This window comes from Bubalus kerabau, chromosome 15 (genome assembly GCF_029407905.1).
Source record: "Bubalus kerabau isolate K-KA32 ecotype Philippines breed swamp buffalo chromosome 15, PCC_UOA_SB_1v2, whole genome shotgun sequence".
Classification (NCBI taxonomy): domain Eukaryota; kingdom Metazoa; phylum Chordata; class Mammalia; order Artiodactyla; family Bovidae; genus Bubalus; species Bubalus kerabau.
In genome coordinates, this window is record NC_073638.1 from 80,381,090 (window position 1) to 80,398,508 (window position 17,419).

At 37.0% G+C, this 17,419-nt stretch overlaps 1 protein-coding gene and 1 pseudogene across 1 annotated transcript; both read right to left on the reverse strand.

Moving 5' to 3' along the window:
* Positions 1–616: 616 nt before the first annotated feature.
* Positions 617–1,929, reverse strand: LOC129627918 (olfactory receptor 5T2-like; annotated as a pseudogene).
* Positions 1,930–11,371: 9,442 nt separating this feature from the next.
* On the reverse strand, positions 11,372–12,412 carry LOC129627919 (olfactory receptor 5T1-like). Its single transcript, XM_055547360.1, has one exon. The coding sequence runs from the start codon at positions 12,374–12,376 to the stop codon at positions 11,372–11,374; it is 1,005 nt and encodes a 334-aa protein (XP_055403335.1). The 5' UTR covers positions 12,377–12,412.
* Positions 12,413–17,419: the final 5,007 nt, after the last annotated feature.

A 17,419-nucleotide genomic window follows, 5' to 3' on the forward strand; every position in this document is an offset into this window, starting at 1 on the left:
GAATCCCAGGGACGGGGGAGCCTGATGGGCTGCCGTCTATGGGATCGCATAGAGTTGGACACGACTGAGGTGACTTAGCAGTAGCAGTATAAGTAAATCCAATATTTGCCTGTTGAAGTCCTAAACTTCTTACCTCAGTCTGTCACTGAATTTAGAAATAGGATCTTTGAGGGGGAAATTATAGGGTGGGACCTTAATTCAATATGATTGTGTATGTTGATGAGAGAGGCCTCAGAAGAAAACAACCCTGGATACACCTTGATTTCAAACACAAAGCATCCAGGACAGTGAGAAAATACATTTGTGTTGTTCAGCCACACAGTGTTATGTAGTTTGTTATGGCAGCCTTGGCAAAAGTATATCACCAGTTATCAGCATGTATATGTATACATGTTGGTATATATGTGTATATTGGGGTGTGCATATATTTATAAACTCATTAAGAAACCAAAGGATGATCATTATCCACATCTGCAAAAACTACACAGTTGGCTGTTGACCATAATCTTTATTTATGAAATATCCAAGAAGAAATAAAAGGCATAAACTTAAAAATAAAAAACTTGTATCTTGACTTTTATATGGAGACAATAACATAAGTCTTAGTTTCTTCAACTCAGTGTTTAGTGTGAAAATGTACTGTATGAAGAAACTGATTTTTTCCCAAACACTCTTTTGATTGCCTCTTTGACATCTTTGTTCCTTAAACTGTAAATGACAGGATTTATCATGGGAATGATAATGCTATAAAATATTGACACAATCATGTCATGGTCTAAAGCATAGCTGGAACTTGGTCTCATGTACATGAAGAGGATGGTCCCATGGTAAATGGACACTGCAGTTAGGTGACAGCCACATGTAGAAAACACTTTCCTTCTCCCTTCAGCAGAATGCATCCTCAGAATGGCCAACAGAATGAAACCATAGGAGATCAGGACAATCAGGACAGTGACTATCTCAATGGAGCCCACAAGGTAGAAGAGCAGAAGCTGGTTTGTGTGAGTGTCAGAGCAAGAAATAGCGAGGAGGGGAGGGATGTCACAGAACACATGTCTGATTTCATTGGAGGCACAGAAGGAGAGGCTGAAAGTAGCCACTGTGTGTACAGAAGCATGCACGATGCCACCAACATAGGAAGCAATGATGAGTGGCACGTAGACTCTGGGTGCCACGCTGACTGAATACAGGAGGGGGTCGTAGATGGCCACGTAGCGATCATATGCCATTGCAGCCAGAAGAAAGCATTCTGTGGTCCCAAAAGTAACTAAAAGAAGTGTCTGTGTTACACACTCAAGATATGAAATAGTTTTATTTTCCACCAGGAAATTGACTATCATTTTTGGAGTGACGACTGAAGAACAGCAAGCATCCAAGGATGATAGCACACTCAGAAAATGGTACATAGGATTGTGGAGCCTGGAATCCACAATGACCAAGAAAACCAACCCCAAATTCCCCATTAGTGTAAAAAGATAGATTGCTAGAAATAGTAAAAATAGAAAAACTTGAACCTCAAAATCATCTGTAAACCCCATCAATATAAACATGGTGATTTCAGTCACATTTCTTACCTGAACCCTGTATAAATCTAAATCTGATCGTGACCCTGACATTTCAGTTTTTATTTTTCTGTTCTAAAGGCAGTATATAGTGAATATAGAGTCCATGCAATTATACCCTCCTATTTTCTTCTTATAAGGGTATATTGAATCCTAAAATTATTTGCAATGAGGGAATAAGCAGGGATTAAACGCTGAGTTTGAGTGGATGCATCACCCTGTAAAAATAAATAAATAAATTATTGTTGGTTAAATTTGTTCCATTAAAAATTTTGCCATTTTAGTTTATTTTCTGTTAAACTTACTGCTTACTGTTTTAGCATTACATCATTTTAAAAATCACAAATGCAAATAAATATAGGAAGTTTTAAATTAACAAATAATGGAAAGTACACATCTGAGTGCTAATCCTAGATTTCATCAGTGATTATACCTTCCTTTAATTTTGCAACTTATAAAATGGGAGCAAACACACATCATAAAATTGTGTTGAATTTAAATGATAAAAACCAATGTGGAAATTATTAAGCTTTAAAGAATGCCCAGATGACTAAATGGGATAAGTTAGACTTACTTTACAACTAGCTCATGATGCAGCTTTTCCAAGCCAAATCATTTTATGTGCTCTTTTCTGACTACTTTCCCTGTTTAACTAGTACTGCTGGAGGAACAGTGGTGAACAGAACAGAATACATTATTCTGCAGTTAAATGCAGTATGCCAAAAAAACATCAAGTTGTTGGTTTGTGGTTTTGCATTTCAGCTTTCATTCTTTGAAAAACATAACATTCAGTTTGTTCATTTTCTCCCCCACAATTTATTATACTGCTAATGTTTTCTTGACTACCAACTAAAATTTTCCTATACATACATTCTATCTCTGCAAAGTCCTTGCATGTGTGTTTGAGACACATTTGTAGCAAAAATAAACTATGGGACGTTCATTCCATATATTATAGTTGCACATGGAATTTCTACAAATACTATAAACTAAATGTCACCTGATGATATATAATAAAGTTCCTTCTATAATGCATTGCTAAAAACATAATATCCTGATTAAATCCCAATGTAGTGTTTTATCACTGCTATATTTCCCTATGCTGGCAGTGTTGCTTATTCAAAGGAATATGAAAACAAGGAAAATGTATAATACATAATCAAAATGTTAATGAATCACCAGTATCTGGTCCTACAGCTTCCATTTTTGAAACATAATTAAGTATTGCATCTATATTATAGGAGCAAGATTTCAGCCTGTTAACTTTTGTTCTTCCTCGGCGTTCCATAGACCAATATGCATTAAGGGTGTGCAAAATCTGTAGTGCAAAGGACTGGGTTGAATTCAATGACTTACAAATGATTTATATTCTTAACATGAAACATTATATTTTTGTTTTGTTTCAGATCAGATCAGATCAGTAGCTCAGTCATGTCCGACTCTTTGCGACCCTATGAATCGCAACATGCCAGGCCTTCCTGTCCATCACCAACTCCCGGAGTTCACTGAGATTCACATCCATCAAGTCAATGATGCCATCCAGCCATCTCATCCTCTGTCATCCCCTTCTCCTCTTGCCCCCAATCCCTCCCAGCATCAGAGTCTTTTCCAATGAGTCAACTCTTCGCATGAGGTGGCCAAAGTACTGGAGTTTCAGCTTTAGCATCATTCCTTCCAAAGAAATCCCAGGGCTGGTCTCCTTCAGAATGGACTGGTTGGATCTCCTTGCAGTGCAAGGGACTCTCAAGAATCTTCTCCAACACCACAGTTCAAAAGCATCAATTCTTCGGCGCTCAGCTTTCTTCACAGTCCAACTCTCGCATCCATATATGACCACAGGAAAAACCATAGCCTTGACTAGACGAACCTTTGTTGGCAAAGTAATGTCTCTGCTGTTGAATATGCTGTCTAGGTTGGTCATAACTTTCCTTCCAAGGAGTAAGCGTCTTTTAATTTCATGGCTGCAGTCATCATCTGTAGTGATTTTGGAGCCCAGAAAAATAAAGTCTGACACTGTTTTCCCATCTATTTCCCATGAAGTGATGGGACCGGATGCTATGATCTCCGTTTTCTGAATGTTGAGCTTTAAGGCAACTTTTTCACTCTCCTCTTTCATCAAGAGGCTTTTTAGTTCCTCTTCACTTTCTGCCATAAGTGTGGTGTCATCTGCATATCTGAGGTTATTGATATTTCTCCTGGCAATCTTGATTCCAGTTTGTGTTTCTTCCAGTCCAGCGTTTCTCATGATGTACCCTGCACATAAGTTAAATAAACAGGGTGATAATATACAACCTTGACAAACTCCTTTTAGACTTCCTTATATCAAGAGGAGAAGTAAATGATTATTAGAAGAAAAAGAAAAAACAAAAAAAAAACAAAAGTTCTATGTCTTTGCTTTCCCAGAAACTTCCTTCTAACACACATAACAAGTAATAATAATGGCATAATGTATGTGCTAAATCATTTCAGTCTTGTCCAACTTTGCAACCCTATGGGCCATAGTCTGCCTGGCTCCACTGTCTGTGGATTTTCCAGGCAAAAATACTGGAGTATGCCACCATGCCCTCCTTCAGGGAATCTTCTTGACCCAGGCTGTTCTATCCTGATCACTGCAGGAACCCACAGCTCTTATGTCTCCAGTATTGGTAGGTGGGTTCTTTACCACTACTGCTACCTGGGAAGCCCCGACAATAGCATAATACATGAAAGTATTAGAATAAACTAGTTAAGTTTGAAAGATATATTAATAAAATAACATAAAACCACAATAATAATATGAAATAGATTAATATATAAATTATCACAAAAATATATTTATGTTTTAAATTTTTCTCATTTTCTTTAACCCTCATCTATTTCTTTCTCTCACTCTTCTCTCTCTCTTTTCCCTCTTTCAAGTAAGGAAATATAGTGTACAAAAGTGTTTACCAGAGAGTGCTAGATACAAAACAGGAATTAGACAAATAAGAAAACACACAGTATAAAGCAAAAAAGATTATGCAAGCAAAATTTGAAAAATGTACCAATAGCTCCTCTACCAACCCTTGACCAACATGAGTTAAACTATGTAGATACACTTAAACATGGGTGTTTTTCAATAAATATGTTGAAAAAAAAATTTGGAGACTTGCAGCAATTTGAAAAAATGTGTAGAACTATGTAGCCTAAAAATATTTTAAAAATTAAAGATTATTTGCGTATGTCATGAATGCATAAAACATATATAGATACAAGTCCATCTTTACATAGGCATGCTGGAATCAAGATTGCTGGGAGAAATATCAATAACCTCAGATATGCAGATGACACCACCCTTATGGCACAAAGTGTAGAGGAACTAAAAAGCCTCTTGATGAAAGTGAAAGTGGAGAGTGAAAAAGTTTCCTTAAAGCTCAACATGCAGAAAACGAAGATCATGGCATCTGGTCCCATCACTTCATGGGAAATAGATGGAGAAACAGTGGAAACAGTGTCAGACTTTATTTTTTGGGGCTCCAAAATCACTGCAGATGGTGACTGCAGCCATGAAATTAAAAGACGCTTACTCCTTGGAAAGAAAGTTATGACCAACCTGTGACAGCATATTGAAAACAGAGACATTACTTTGCCAACAAAGGTCCATCTAGTCAAGGCTATGGTTTTTCCTGTGGTCATGTATGGATGTGAGAGTTGGACTGTGAAGAAAGCTGAGCACCGAAGAATTGATGCTTTTTAATTGTGGTGTTGGAGAAGACTCTTGAGAGTCCCTTGGACTGCAAGGAGATCCAACCAGTCCATTCTAAAGTAACTAACCTCCAATTAAAATAAATAAATTTATATTAAAAAATAAATAAATAAAGAGATCAGCCCTGGGTGTTCTTTGGATGAATAATGATAAAGCTGAAACTCCAGTACTTTGGCCACCTCATGCAAAGAGTTGACTCATTGGAAAAGACTCTGATGCTGGGAGGGATTGCGGGCAGGAGGAAAAGGGGACAACAGAGGGTGAGATGGCTGGATGGCATCACTGACTCGATGGACATGAGTTTGAGTGAACTCCGGGAGTTGGTGATGAACAGGGAGGCCTGGTATGCTGCGATTCATGGAGTTGCAAAGAGTCAGACACGACTGAGCTACTGAACTGCACTGAACTAAATATAAAATCAATAACCTGTTAGTTTTCTATTTTACAATTTTACTTTAGAGGAATCACTTGACTTTACAGAATGCTTCTCTCATTTAAATGGAGAAACCTGTGTATTGGCTGATCATTATAAGTATTTTTTAATGTAACAATGCTTCCAGTAACTGTATTATAAATATGACTGTATTATCATATGCCATAAAATGTAAGGACTTTATCTCTTGCATCCAAGGTGCTCCAGCACAGGCACTTCTATCAACTAATATTTAAGGAAATTAGAACTGATTATATCCAGCAATATTACTTTAAGAGATAGAGCCTAGAAAACAAATTTTTAACAATATATCCACATTCTGGAAAACCAAAATCAAATAATCTCCTCAACTCTCATACAGTAAGAAAACATGCAGAACTTAATATCTGTGAAAAAAAAATACTACAAACACCAGTCTTGAAAAGAAGGAAAGACGTGATAGTGGTTACCATGTGTTATCAAGTGGCTACTAGGTATTAGAATATTTGTGTACTTTGTCTTAAGTAATCTACATAGCAAGCTGTAGTTAAATAATCCAGCATTTTATACATGAGAAACCTAAGGACTAGCTAGACACATAAGTTAACCAAGTTTACATAATAAGTTACTAGCAGAGTCAGGATTCAAATTCAGGATTTTCTGTTCCCGCATGTTAAGCTATTTCCCCTTGACCATATTGCAGACTCTTTGTGATATGTCATAGTTCTGGAAACGACATACCCCAGAAATAATGCCAAATAATATCTTCATGTATTTGAATTCATTTATACATTTATGGATCAGGATATTAAAGCAAAACAAAACAAAAAACAGAAGTACCTTCTAGAGCAATCAACTGACTAGTAAGATAGATTTCAAATTTATTTATATCCCTCCATGAGAAAAACATATTAATCACCAAATGGCACTTACCCTGTTGCTGACTGATTCTTAACTATCTCTCCCTTTAATATATTTTCTTGTTTACATCAACATTTTATTTCTACCATCCTCTTTCTGTTATCTTCCATTGAAGAAATTAATTTTCTAATCTATAGTTCTATATACTTAAGTATAGTAAGAGTGGGTTCTAGTTCTCTACCATGTTCCCTGGAGCTCTTAAAGCTTCTAAAATGTTTTTATAAGTGATGAAAAACCTTTCCTCTTACCTGTGGAAATTAATTGCTCAATTTAGGTATATACGAATATTAGGCATTAGGAGTCTTACACCAGATTGCCGAGCTCTTCTTGAAATCTACAGGGAAGCTCCAAGGAATAAATACACTAATTCTCTTCTGGGAAAGAAAGTAACAACCTGATTTCATTTTTTTCCCCATAGTAAATGAGTAGCTGGCTCTGGAGCAATGAACTCTTATTATAAATAAAATTGAATAAGTGCAGTAGGCCTCTGAATAAAATGATCTCTTAGTGGAAAAAGGATATTCATAGAATTGGAAATTAAATCTGATACAGGACATAGTCCTCATTCTGACACTAAATACCTATGTACCAGGAAATATGACCTGTTATCTCCCAGAACTATGTAGTATTACTTCTCTCAAAATTCTTTATACATACACATAATGAAATTATGTGAAAGCATAAGCTATGAGAGAATTCATAATCATTTAGTGATGATTATTATAGTTACTTAAAAGTGCTAGATTTCTCAGTATTATGAGACAAATTGTTTAAATAAATAGTTTAAATATATTAAATTTAGTGAGTAGTTTAATGGAAGAGGTATGATATAAATATATGAATAGATAGTTTGACAGGAGACATGGTACAGTATACAGGTAATTTTAATATTCTATGTGGTAGAACCTTTTAAATTAGAGATTTGGCAGATAAATTCCAAGCTTTTTCAGTTGCATCAGTTCAGTTCAGTTCAGTCGCTCAGTTATGTCCGCCTCTTTGCGACCCCATAAATCACAGCACACCAGGCCTCCCTGTCCATCACCAACTCCCGGAGTTCACTCAAACTCACATCCATCGAGTCAGTGATGCCATCCATCCATCTCATCCTCTGTCATCCCCTTCTCCTCCTGCCCCCAATCCCTCCCAGCATCAGGGTTTTTTCCAATGAGTCAACTCTTCGCATGAGGTGGCCAAAGTACTGGAGTTTCAGTTTCAGCATCATTCCTTCCAAAGAAATCCCAGGACTGATCTCCTTCAGAATGGTCTGGTTGGATCTCCTTGCAGTCCAAGGGACTCTCAAGAGCCTTCTCCAACACCACAGTTCAAAAGCATCTATTCTTTGGCGCTCAGCCTTCTTCACAGTCCAACTCTTACATCCATACATGACCACAGGAAAAACCATAGCCTTGACTAGACGGACCTTTGTTGGCAAAGTAATATCTCTGACTTGTATTTTGGAATGTGCCATATACCACTCCATAAATTAGTACCTAGAAATGCATTTAAACTGTTTTCAAACAATTCTAAAACAATACATACATGCTTCCAGTCTACATCCAGAGATTCTAAATCAGTGATTAGGAAGTGCTGGTGATAGAGTCTGAGTACTAAACCAAAGAGAGAAAAAAGAAGAGAAAAGCAAAGCAAAGAATGAAAAGAAACAGGAAGGAAAAAAAAAGGAGGGAAGAAAAGAGGAAAGGAAGGAAGAAAGAAGGAAGGAATTTTGTAAACAGTCCAACTGTGAACAAAGGCTCTATATAAAATAGAATGGCAAAAGATCTCTGTATTCAGTGAAGTCCTACTTAAGATTAAACAAGCATTTTTACAGAAAAGACAAGGTAATAAAATATAATTTTTAGGAAAATGTAAAGGAGCTAAGGTATTCAAACATTTTTGAAAGTGTTGGAGGCCTCACATAATTTCAAGATTTAACACAAACCTAAAATAACCAAGATATTGTGGCACTGGTGAGAGGATAGACACCTAAGTCTGCAACAAAATAGACTTTTTGAAGTAAATTTACACAATATAGTCAACAGATTTTTGACAAAGCTGTTAAGAAAAATACATAGAAGAAGGATAGCCCTTTTTCAAAATAATGATGCTGAATATGGATAATAGCTTAAAAGAATACTAAATCTTAACAATATGAAAATGAAAGATTAACAGTAAAACATGGACATAAAGTGCAGATAGTTTATCACAAAAAATACACAGATGACAACTTAGTACATTAAAAAGAAATGTTCAACACCATTTGCAATTCAGTTCAGTTCAGTTCAGTTGCTCAGTCGTGTCTGACTCTTTGCAACCCCATGAATCACAGTACTCCAGGCCTCCCTGTCCATCACCAACTCCTGGAGCCTACCCAAACTCATATCCATCGAGTCAGTGATGGCATCTAGCCATCTCATCCTCTGTCATCCCCTTCTCCTCCTGCCCTCAATCATTCCCAGAATCAGGGTCTTTTCCAACGAGTCAGCTCTTCGCATCAAGTGGCCAAAGTATTGGAATTTCAGCTTCAACATCAGTCCTTACAATGAACATGCAGGACTGGTGTCCTTTAGGATGGACTGGTTGGATCTCCTTTCAGTCCAAGGGACTCTCAAGAGTCTTCTCCAACACCACAGTTCAAAAGCATCAATTCTTCTGCACTCAGTTTTCTTTATAGTCCAACTCTCACATCCATACATGACCACAGGAAAACCCATAGCCTTGACTAGACAGTCCTTTGTTGACAAAGTAATGTCCCTGTTTTTCAATATGCTGTCTAGGTTGGTCATAACTTTCCTTCCAAGGAGTAAGCGTGTTTTAATTTCATAGCTGCATTCGCCATCCACAGTGAATTTGGAGCCCAGAAAAATAAAGTCAGCCACTGTATCCACTATTTCCCCATCTATTACCCATGTGATGGGACCGGATGCCATGATCTCAGTTTTCTGAATGTTGATTAAGCCAACTTTTTCACTCTCCTCTTTCACTTTCATCAAGAGGCTCTTTAGTTCTTCTTCACTTTCTGCCATAAGGGTGGTGTCATCTGCATATCTGAGGTTATTGATATTTTTCCTAGCAAACTTGATTCCAGCTTGTGCTTCTTCCAGCCCAATGTTTCTTATGATGTACTCTGCATATAAGTTAAATAAGCAGGGTGACAATATACAGCCTTGACACACTCCTTTTCCTATTTGGAACCAGTCTGTTGTTCCATGTCCAGTTCTAACTGTTGCTTCCTGACCTGCATACAGGTTTCTTAAGAGGCAGGTCAGGGGGTCTGGTATTCCCATCTATTTCAGGATTTTCCAGTCTATTGTGATTCACACAGTAAAAGGCTTTGGCATAGTCAATAAAGCAGAAATAGATGTTTTATTGTGAAAAGAAGAGAAGCGAAAAGCAAAGGAGAAAAGGAAAGTTATACCCATTTGAATGCAGAGTTCCAAAGAATAGCAAAGAGAGATAAGAAAGCCTTCCTCAGAAATCAATGCAAAGAAATAGAGGAAAACAATAGAATGGGAAAGACTAGCGATCTCTTTGGAGAAGGCAATGGCACCCCACTCCAGTACTCTTGCCTGGAGAATCCCATGGATGGAGGAGCCTAGTGGGCTGCAGTCCATGGGGTAACTAAGAGTTGGACACGACTAAGCGACTTGACTTTCATTTTCATGCATTGGAGAGGGAAATGGCAACCCACTCCAGTGTTCTTGCCTGAAGAATCCCAGGGACGGGGGAGCCTGGTGGGCTGCCATCTATGGGGTCTCACAGAGTCGGACATGACTGAAGCAACTTAGCAGCAGCAGCAGCAGCAGCAGCGATCTCTTCTAGAAAATTAGAGATACCAAGGGAACATTTCATGCAAAGATGGGCTCGATAAAGGACAGAAATGGTATAGACCTAACAGAAGCAGAAGATTTTAAGAAGAGGTGGCAAGAATACACAGAAGAACTGTACAAAAAAAATTTTCACGACCCAGATAATCATGATGGTGTGATCACTGACCTAGAGCCAGACATCCTGGAACATGAAGTCAAGTGGACCTTAGGAAGCATCACTACGAACAAAGTTAGTGGAGGTGATGGAATTCCAGTTGAGCTATTTCAAATCCTGAAAGATGATGCTGTGAAAGTGCTTCACTCAATATGCCAGCAAATTTGGAAAACTCAGCAGTGGCCACAGGACTGGAAAAGGTCAGTTTTCATTCCAATTCCAAAGAAAGGCAATGCCAAAGCATGCTCAAACTACCGCACAATTGCATTCATCTCACACACTAGTAAAGTAATGCTGAAACTTCTCTAAGCCAGGCTTTGGCAATATGTGAACCGTTAACTTCCAGATGTTCAAGCTGGTTTTAGAAAAGGCAGAGGAACCAGAAATCAAATTGCCAACATCCGATGGATCATCAAAAAAGCAAGAGAGTTCCTGAAAAACATCCAGTATGTATACATGCATATATATGTGTGTTTGTGTATACATGTGTTTATCTGTAGATACATACATATATATATATATGTAAGTCTTCATCTGAATATGATAATAAAATACATATTACATACCCATGTTATGTGGAGATAGATGTATATAGATGTCACAGTTTCCTGCATGTGCAAAAACTGCATATGTGGTGGGTTGACTATAATCTTTATTTTAAACATCTAAGAATAACAGGTAGACACAAATAAAGAAGTAGAAAATATTTTAATTACAACTTTTTTATTTGAAAACAATAAACATCAGTCATAATTTATTTCAATTTAATGTTTAGTGTGAAAAATATACTTTGTTGATAAACCAATTTTTCCCAAACACTTTCTTCATCGCCTCTTTGACATCTTTGTTCCTCAAACTATAGATGATGGGATTCAGCATGGGAATTATGATGGTGTAAAATACAGACACGATCATGTCATGATCCAAGGCATAGCTGGAACTGGGTCTCACGTACATAAAGAGAACCGTACCATGAAAAATGGACACTCCAGTTAGGTGAGAGCCACATGTAGAAAAGACTTTCCTTCTCCCTTCAGCAGAACGCATCCTCAGAATGGCCAACAGGATGAAACCATAGGAGATCAGAACAATTAATATGGTGGATATCTCAATAGAGCCTGCAAAATAGAAAACTAGAAGCTGGTTCATGCGAGTGTCAGAGGAAGAAATAGCGAGGAGGGGAGGGATGTCACAGAACACATGTCTGATTTCATTGGATGCACAGAAGGAGAGGGTGAAAGTAGCCACTGTGTGTAAAGTAGCATGCAAGACACCAACAACATAGCAGGAAATTATAAGTGGCACATAGACTCTGGGTGACATTGTAACTAAATACAGGAGAGGATTGTAGATGGCTACATAGCGATCATAAGCCATTGCGGCCAAGATGAAGCATTCTGTGGTCCCACAAGTAAGAAAGAGAAACATCTGTGTGGCACATCCAAGAAAGGAAATGGTTTTATTCTCTGATAGGAAATTGATCAGCATTTTGGGGGTGATAACAGAAGAATAGCAGGCATCCAAGAATGATAATGCTGTCAGAAAACAGTACATGGGGTTGTGGAGCCGGGAATCCATAATGACCAAGAAAACCAACCCCAAATTTCCTATCATTGTAAAAAGATAGATTGCTAGAAAGAGTAAAAATAGAAAGATTTGCACCTCAGAATCATCTGTAAAGCCCATCAGTATAAACATGGTGACCTCAGTGCTGTTTTTCATCTGAGTCCTGTATAAATCTAAGTCTGATGGTGACCCTGACATCTCAGTCTTCATTTTTAAGTTCCAAAAGCAATATATGGCAAAAATAGAGTCCACCAATTATATCCTCACGTCTGTTTCTGAGAAATCCTTTTCAGTGAGGGAACAGTCCAGTGATTAAAAGTTGAGTCCAAGTGGATACATTACTCTGTAAAAATAAATTAACTGCTGTTGATTAAATTTTCATGTTAAAAATAGTGCCGGTTTACATGTTTTAACTTCTAATTTATTTTCTGTTAAATTCATGACTGCTCACTTTCATATTATATCATCTTAAAATCCACAATAACAAATGAATATAGGAGTTTTTAATTCCAAAATTATTATAGTAGAAAATACACATCTGAGTGCTAATCCCAGATTTTCTACAGTATGCATGAAGTTTACAATTTGTAAAATGTGAGCAAATACATTTACATCAGAAGTGAAGTGAAGTGAAGTAGTCGCTCAGTCGTGCGCGACTCTTTGCGACCCCATGGATGGTAGCCTGCACCAAGCTCCTCCATCCATGGGATTTTCTAAGCAAGAATACTGGAGTGGGTTGCCATTTCCTTCTCCAGGGAATCTTCCCCACCCAGGGATTGAACCCAGGTCTCCCGCTTTGTAGACAGATGCTTTATGCTTTACATCAAAAGATAGTGTTAAATTCAAATGTTAAAAACCAACCAAGGAGCCGATTATACAGAGTGAAGTAAGCCAGAAAGAAAAACACCAATACAGTATACTAACACATATATATGGAATTTAGAAAGATGATAATGATAACCCTGTATGCGAGACAGCAAAAGAGACACAGATGTATAGAACAGTCTTTTGAACTCTGTGGGAGAGGGATTGGGGGGATGATTTGGGAGAATGGCATTGAAACATGTATAATATCATATAAGAAATGAATCGCCGGTCCAGGTTTGATGCAGGATACAGGATGCTTGGGGCTGGTACACTGGGATGACCCATAGGGATGATATGGGGAGGGAGGTGGAAGGGGCATTCAGGATTGGGAACACGTGTACACCCATGGCGGATTCATGTTGATGTATGGCAAAATCAATACAATATTGTAAAGTAATTAACCTCCAATTAAAATAAATTAAAAAAATTAAAAACCAACGTGAAAATTATTTAACTGTATCACGTCCCCAGATTACTAGGAAATAGGATTATTATTATTATCATTGTAATATCACTTAGTCATGTCCAACTCTTTGCAACCCCATGGACTGCAGCCCACCAGGCTCCTCTGTTTAGGCAAGAAAACTGGAGTGTGTAGTAGCCATTCCCTTCAGGGAATCTTCCTGACCCAGTGGTCGAACCTGGATTTCCTGCATTGCAGGCAGGTTCTTTATAGTCTGAATCACCAGGGAAGCCCAAGCAGATCCACTTGTACCAGAAATGAGGTTCGAACCCACAAGGATATAAATCCATTGGATCTTAAGTCCAATGCCTTATCCACTTAGGCATTCTGGTACCTGAATTTTCTATAATTACTATAAGATACAGTCATCCCTAGGTGTGGAGCACATAGTTCCAGAATTCCCCTCCCCCATACCAAAATGAAAGATGCACAAGTTCTTTATATAAAATGAGAAGATATTTACTGCCGGGAGCCAGCGTGAGGAACTCTGCCGTGGCAAAGGTCATGAGGAAGGAGGCTCGGCATATGCAAAGGCGGGATCGAGCTTCAGGAGTCCCCCTGGAAATTCTCAAGCATCTACCCCCAAAACCAGAGTCTGCCTACTTTACTGCTTTGTGCTCTCACCTACACCTCTGACTTTACAGGGGGGCTGTCCCCCACCACCTCTCTCTGAAAAAGAGTTAACTTACAGCTCCAGTTAATAAAGTTCCTGGGCGTGACAAGAGTGTTTTAGTTCATAACCGTGAGAGGTATGAGATGTTCTAAACTGTCTGAATACAGATTCCTTTGAGCAGTTAAAAGATTGATTAGAAATTGTATTGGTGAAGGGTTTTTCACTTGTTGGGCCAATGTTTGCTGATACGTTTCCATATCCCTTAGCTGCTGTGTCCCTGGCAGTGTATTGATTAATATAATTGGTGCATAGGAATGTAAGTAGTAGCTTTAATGTTTGTAACCTTGTACCCTTGAGTTAATTCTTTTTCTTGTTATAGCCCACCACACCTTTGCCCTATAGGAATGCAACTTTATCTAATGCTTTTGGAGGGTGGCGCCTGACTAATCACCTTTAGACAAAAGTAAGTTTTCTGAAGAAAGGATCTTAAAATGTTAACAGGCCTCAGGGCCAGAAGATGATGCAAATCACCTAAACTTTTGCATATGATTAAGTTTGCAGGAAGAAAGCCTGGCTTACTGCATGACTCTATCCCTTCCTCCATTATCCTCTATGCATAACCTAAGGTATAAAAACTATTTTGGAAAATAAAGTGCAGGCCTTGTTCACCGAAACTTGGTCTCCCCATGTCGTTCTTTCTCTCACCTTCTGGCTGAATTATTCAGCCTCTTTTCTCCACTGAATTTCCTCACTGAGCTATCCTTATTTAACCACTCTTTATATCTTTAATTAACATTTAATTAAGCAATTGTTTCCTGATCCTCACCAACGCTGTCCCCGCTTCGAATTCCCTGGATCCACCGAGGCTGGACCCCGGCAATTTACAATATAAGCAACACACCTCTTCTCACGTACTTGAACCCATCTATAGATTACTTATAAAACCTAATATAATGTGCATGTTGTCTAAAAGGTTGTAAATACAATTTAAATGCTTTTAAAATAGTTGTTGATGTGCTGCAAATTTGTTTTACTTTTTGAACTCTGCAAATCATTATTTTCACGATACTTTGGATCTACAGTTGATTGAATCCAGGGAAGTAGAACCCTTGGATATAAACAGCACTAATTGTAAATATCTCCTGATGACACATAATAACTCACTGCTAAAAGAAGCACATGACTATATAAACCACAATGTAGTGTTTTATTATGGCTCATATTTCCCTATGATGTCAGACTGTTGCTTATTCAGTGGAGTAAGAAGAAAGCAAAGTCCATAACAAACAAGCAAAATGTTAAAAGGTCATCAGTATCTGTTCCTAAAGTCTCCAGTATTGAAGCCATTCGATATTTCATTTACTGTATTTAGGACCAAGATTTCAGCATCATGACTCTTGTTTTTCTTCAGTGTGCTATACAGATGAATGAAAAATCTGCTGTGGGTGGGAATGAGCTGAATTCAGTGACCTACCAATAGCTCATATTACTAACATGAAATGCACTATGTCTTTGTTATAACGAGACATGCATACATCAAATAGAGAATGAGCAAATTAGCTTAAAATCACTTTTAGAAGGAAAACAAAGTTCCATGTCTTCATTTTCCCAGATAGTTCCACCATTCACGTGAAAATTTTTCTTAATTCATATAATAAATAATTTTTCAACTATGGAGTTGTCAAATAAAAAAGGAAAATCTTACCTTAATCCTTAGAGAAATATATATGGTACAAATATAATATATAACTAAATCAACTGTTTATCTCTTTGTTAATTCAAAGAACTCACATATTACTCTTGAAAGCACATATATACACACAAATGTATTATAAAAATTCCAGTTTAGTTTAAATGGTTATATTAATAAAATATCTTATAAAACCATCAAGTTTATTAACATTAAAGGTATTAAGTGTACTAAATGTATTATTTAAGGATCGACAATATAGTCGTTTTTAAAATTCTTTATTATCAATCTTTCTCTTTCCAGAATCCATATATTACACACAAAAATATTGATTGACAAGAATCAGTTTCAAAATAGGAATTAGACAGATAAGAAATACAGTAAAGATAATTAAAATATGCAGGCAAATTTTGAAAAATACATCAAGATTGTCTAATAAAGAAATTCTTAATAATACATGTTCACTAACCTTCACAAGGGAAACTTTAGCTTTATTTTGATTCTAATTTTTATTTAACTGATGTGTTTGAGGCAGCACAGTTGTGGAAGATAAAAAAAATATTGTATTTAACTCTAGAACCTTAATATTAATCTCAGATTTAGCCCCTAATGTGATTTAGCTAAAGTAACTTGAGCCTTCAAATAAAAGAATAAAATTGATCAAAATTTTGGTGCATATTTTGTTTAACTATATGAACATGGTATGACAACAAATTTCTTATTTATGAGATGCATTAAAATGTTTTATTAAAGTATCAATGATATGTGAAGGATGCATACATATTAAATATGACTATAATTTGTTTCAAATTTTTCTTAACTTGATGGGGAAGTTATAAATAAATAGGGAACTAGGAAATCAAATTTTTGTCAAAGCATTGGATAATAAATGGACTCCAAACCAAAATCTTAAGTAGCTCTTCTTTTAGTTAAGCTTATGTGTTACATGACACTTAATATAAATTAAAAATATCATTCTCATGAAATTAAACTAACTGAGTCCAGTATTTAATCCTATCAGTCATCTTAAAAATTCTCTTTCATTGCATTCTGATGTGGGGCATATCAATAAAATAATAGTATGTTTACTTAAATATCCCGATAATTTTGTCCTTTACAACTTTCTCATAAACCTTTATATCTCTGATCTATTTTTTTTCCTATTCTCCATTTCTTTCTTTTCCTTTTTAAATTTATTTATTCTTTAATTGAAGGATAATTGCTTTGCAAATTTTGTTTTTTTCTATCAAACTTCAACATGAATCAGCCATAGGTACAAAAGGTGGATTATGAATGAAGGCATATGTTATACTTAATCATGCTTCATTAGAGCAATTACCTATTTCATTGTAGAGAAATTAGGAATGATAGACAAAATGTGTTTCCAAGGTGGTGCCAGTGGTAAAGAATCCATCTGCCAATGCAGGAGATGTGGGTTTGACCCTGGATCACGAAAATACCCTGGAGAGGGAAATGGTAATCTAATACAGTACTCTTGCCTGGAAAATTCCATGGACAGAGGAGCCTAGTGGGCCAGCCCATGGGGTGGCAAAGAGTCAGACATGACTTAGCACACACAGACAAAAAAAATGGGGTCATTTACTTCATCCAGGATGCTCT